Source organism: Rutidosis leptorrhynchoides, chromosome 11, assembly GCF_046630445.1.
Source record: "Rutidosis leptorrhynchoides isolate AG116_Rl617_1_P2 chromosome 11, CSIRO_AGI_Rlap_v1, whole genome shotgun sequence".
Classification (NCBI taxonomy): domain Eukaryota; kingdom Viridiplantae; phylum Streptophyta; class Magnoliopsida; order Asterales; family Asteraceae; genus Rutidosis; species Rutidosis leptorrhynchoides.
Window position 1 is genome coordinate 346,725,126 of NC_092343.1, and position 3,627 is coordinate 346,728,752.

General features: G+C 36.4%; 1 protein-coding gene across 1 annotated transcript; it reads right to left on the reverse strand.

The window, feature by feature from the left end:
- Positions 1 to 998: 998 nt before the first annotated feature.
- LOC139875836 (uncharacterized) lies at positions 999 to 2,499 on the reverse strand. Its single transcript, XM_071863131.1, has 2 exons — positions 1,762 to 2,499; positions 999 to 1,646 (listed from the first exon to the last, which is right to left on the reverse strand). Exons 1-2 carry the CDS (start codon positions 2,497 to 2,499, stop codon positions 999 to 1,001), a joined length of 1,386 nt encoding a protein of 461 aa, XP_071719232.1.
- Between the last annotated feature and the right edge of the window lie 1,128 nt (positions 2,500 to 3,627).

Consider the following 3,627-nt stretch of genomic DNA (forward strand, 5'->3'; position numbering starts at 1 on the left):
TACATACCAAATTGAAGCTAGTGATGCTAGTAACACATTTAATACATGAACTTTTAACATCTAACAACATTTAAGCAATCAAATCTCAAGATCAAACACACCCATTTTCAAGTTCATGCTAGTTACATCAAAATGACAATAACACGCATATAAATCATATATTCATGTTAGACTTGAGCCATAGACACTAATTAACACTTTTATAAGTTAAAAACATCAAGAACAAAGAATCTAGTATTTTTAGAAAGTTACCCAAAAGAGATGAAATTGGTATGGAATCGAAGAGGAAGATGCAAGGATTCTAAATATATAATTTGTTTTGAAGAACGCCCACTAGATCGAATTTAGATAATAAATGTATGAAATGGGTGTTTGAGAGCAAAAGTGAAAGTAGTGGAAAATGAGGAAGATGAAATGAATGGAGGAGGGTGAAGGTTGACTAGTTGACCTAGTCATCTCTTTGCCCTCTTGACAACATTGGTCCCTCAAGTTTAAATACGGGTGCGTGAATTTATCAAACGAATTACCTTAATTACGTAGAGTAAACGATAGACGTTATAATTAAATAACGGACTTTAAAATAAATAAACGGAAAGTAAATGGAAAAAGACGGGATGTTACAGAAGACACCTCATACCTTTTTATTCTTATTCATTTTGATCTTGTGACCTCCAAACCTTTCAACGAGTTGTTCTATGGTTCCCCCCATTACTTTGGCTACTTCCCCATCAGACTCTTTAGATTTTTCAAGTATATCAACAAACACATTCCCAACATACATATTCTCCATTTTGTTATCACTAGATACATTCTCATTTGATTTTCTCGTTGATGGTGGTCGGTAGGGCTCATTGTTCATCCTCATCATCATCTATCCCGACAAAAGTGGACACTGCCATCACGGTTTCTTTCATTGGTAATGGACAAACAGTGCTAATGAACCAACTCAACTTGGTTTCAAGAACTTGACTCAAATTTTTGAACTCGCGCTCAAGATTCTAAATCGACACTTTTTGTCTCATTGAAATTTCTGCATTAGTTCTTATTTGAGATTCCATGAAGTTATCTGTAATATCCTCTTTATTAGATTTCCTTACCTCCTCTTCCTCTTTCAAATTTGATGCATGCTTTTGAACCTGTTCATGGTTAGTATCCAACACAAAATAATCCTGGACATTTGGTGTATGCAATGAATTAAAAATATTAATCCTTGATCTCTTATTCCCAAAAGATATGTCCATAACCCCAGTTCTACAATTGACAAGAGCATCAATTGTGGACAAAAAAGGACGACCAAGAGTGATCGTCGGTTGGGTCTCCCTAAAGGTGTTTTCTATGTCTATAACTATAAAATCAACAGGGTAATAAAAATCTTCCACTTTCACAATCACATTCTCTAACATACCCCTTCGAGTTTTTGCAGACCGGTCCACAAGTTGGATGAGAATATCCGTTTGTGTTAAAGTTCCCAACTTGTACCGGTCAACAAGACTCGATGGAAGTATAATACTATCCCCCAAATCCAACAAAGCCTTCTTGACATTAAAATTACCCATCGTAACCAAAATTAAAGGTTTCCCCGGATCCTTAAACTTAGGTGGAAGTGAACCAGAAATTACGGCACTCACTTTTTCCGTTAATTTTACCTTTTTGGGCAATGATGCATTGAGTTTTCGTTTTTAAACACACAATTTTTTTAGAAAATTTAACATATGCTGGAATTTGTTTGATTGCATTAATAAGTGGGTAAATAATTTTTACTTGTTTAAATGTTTCCCACATATTGTCCGATTTTGGTCCCTTTTTGCCATAACGGAATTGGTTTGGGGACTTCAAAGCCTTGGGGAATGGAATGGTATTAGTCTTCATATCCAGTTCCCCAAACTTTTCGACTACCGATTTTTCAACATTTAACCCAACCCCATTACCATCTATAACATCACTTTTCTCGTTTTCAACAATGGCATCATCCTCATCAAGAACAATGGGAGACTTACCTAAACCGCGCTTAGTCTCTAATTTCTCGGTTACCTCTACTTGGTTGTTATAAGCCTTTCCACTTAGCCAAGTTCCTACCATATTTACACCGTGACCTTTACGTTTTTCTTTGTGATTTGGATTTAAAACTGTGTAACTTGGAATGGTTCCTGGTGCACGTGTTTCCTTGTCTTCCGCCACATTACCAATCTCTTTTGCCAATGCCCCAATGGATTTATTTTGCAACTCAACCACTTTTCTCATTTTCGTAATGAATGCATCGATCTTAGTATCCGAACTTGGAGGTTGATTCAGTGGTGGGTTACTTTGAGTAGTGTTTTCGGTTTGGTAGTTTCGATTTTGGTACTGGTTATTGCTCGGGTATTGATTTTGGTATTGATTTGGCGCATTCAATGTGTTGTTATTCCTGTTAAAGTTTGGATGATTCCTCCACACTGGGTTATAAGTGTTAGAATATGGATCATACTTTTGCCCTTGAACCTCGCTCACTTGTTCTTCCATCCCTAATGATATCCCATTTCTTTAACCGTTTGCATAATGGGAAGGATCTTCACGATTTGAGCACACGTTCTGAAACAGCACAAAATTAACACTACCACCCTGGTTCGGGTTGTTCAACATGGGAAGCAACATCTTTATCTCATTCAATTCCTTTTCTAAATTCCTAGTTGACCCTCCCGAGTTAGACACTTGGTTAACATAGTTAGAATTGTGAGATTTTCGTTCAACCGAAGCTTGAGTTTTTGAACCCTTGCTCAATTATCGAAAAAGCCAAGTCATCCTCACTACTTCGGGTCAAAAAGACACCACCACTTGCTGCCAATAGGAATTTCTGATTTTGTGAATCTAAACCATCAAAGAAAACTTTGACAAGTACTCATTTCGGTATTTCGTAGTGGGGACAATATCGAAGTAATCCTTTTAAACGTTCATATGCCTCATGAAATAATTCACTTGGCACTTGCTTAAAAAATTTAATTTGGTTTTGCATGTCTGAAGTCTTACTTATAGGGTAAAATTCCTCTACAAACTATTTTTTCATTCCCGCCCAAGTAGCAATACTCCGAGCGGGTAAAGACAAGAACCAACGTTTTGCTTTATCTTTTAAAGAGTTTGGAAACAAATGTAGGCGTACCTCTTCATCAGAGAAGCACACATTTCATTTAATTCCGTGATATGCTCGTACGGTTCTTCTGATGCCAAACCTTGGTAGGTTGGTAAATAGCAATCAATTGAGGACGGACCTCAAATCTCCGGTTATTTTCCGCATTTGGAGCTGCCGGATAAGCAATAGTTGAATGATCTTCGTACGCACCTGGTTGGTAGTATAAATCTACCTCACGAGTATCTCTATCTCCTATATTTGCAAATAAGAGTTTTGCGTACCTGACAACACAACAATAAAACACCACACGTAAAACCGAACAACTAATGAAATGAGATAATATTTTGGATTTTATAGGTTTTATGATTATTTTTTTTTTTGAATTTTTCAAGAATTTAAAAAGAAAACAAATTACAAATAAGAGCTTGCAATCAAACGCACACTCTCCCCGACAGCAGTACCAAAATTTTAAAGGCGTCGAAGTACCTATCAAAAATGTTATAATACCTTAAACTAGTTAGGGT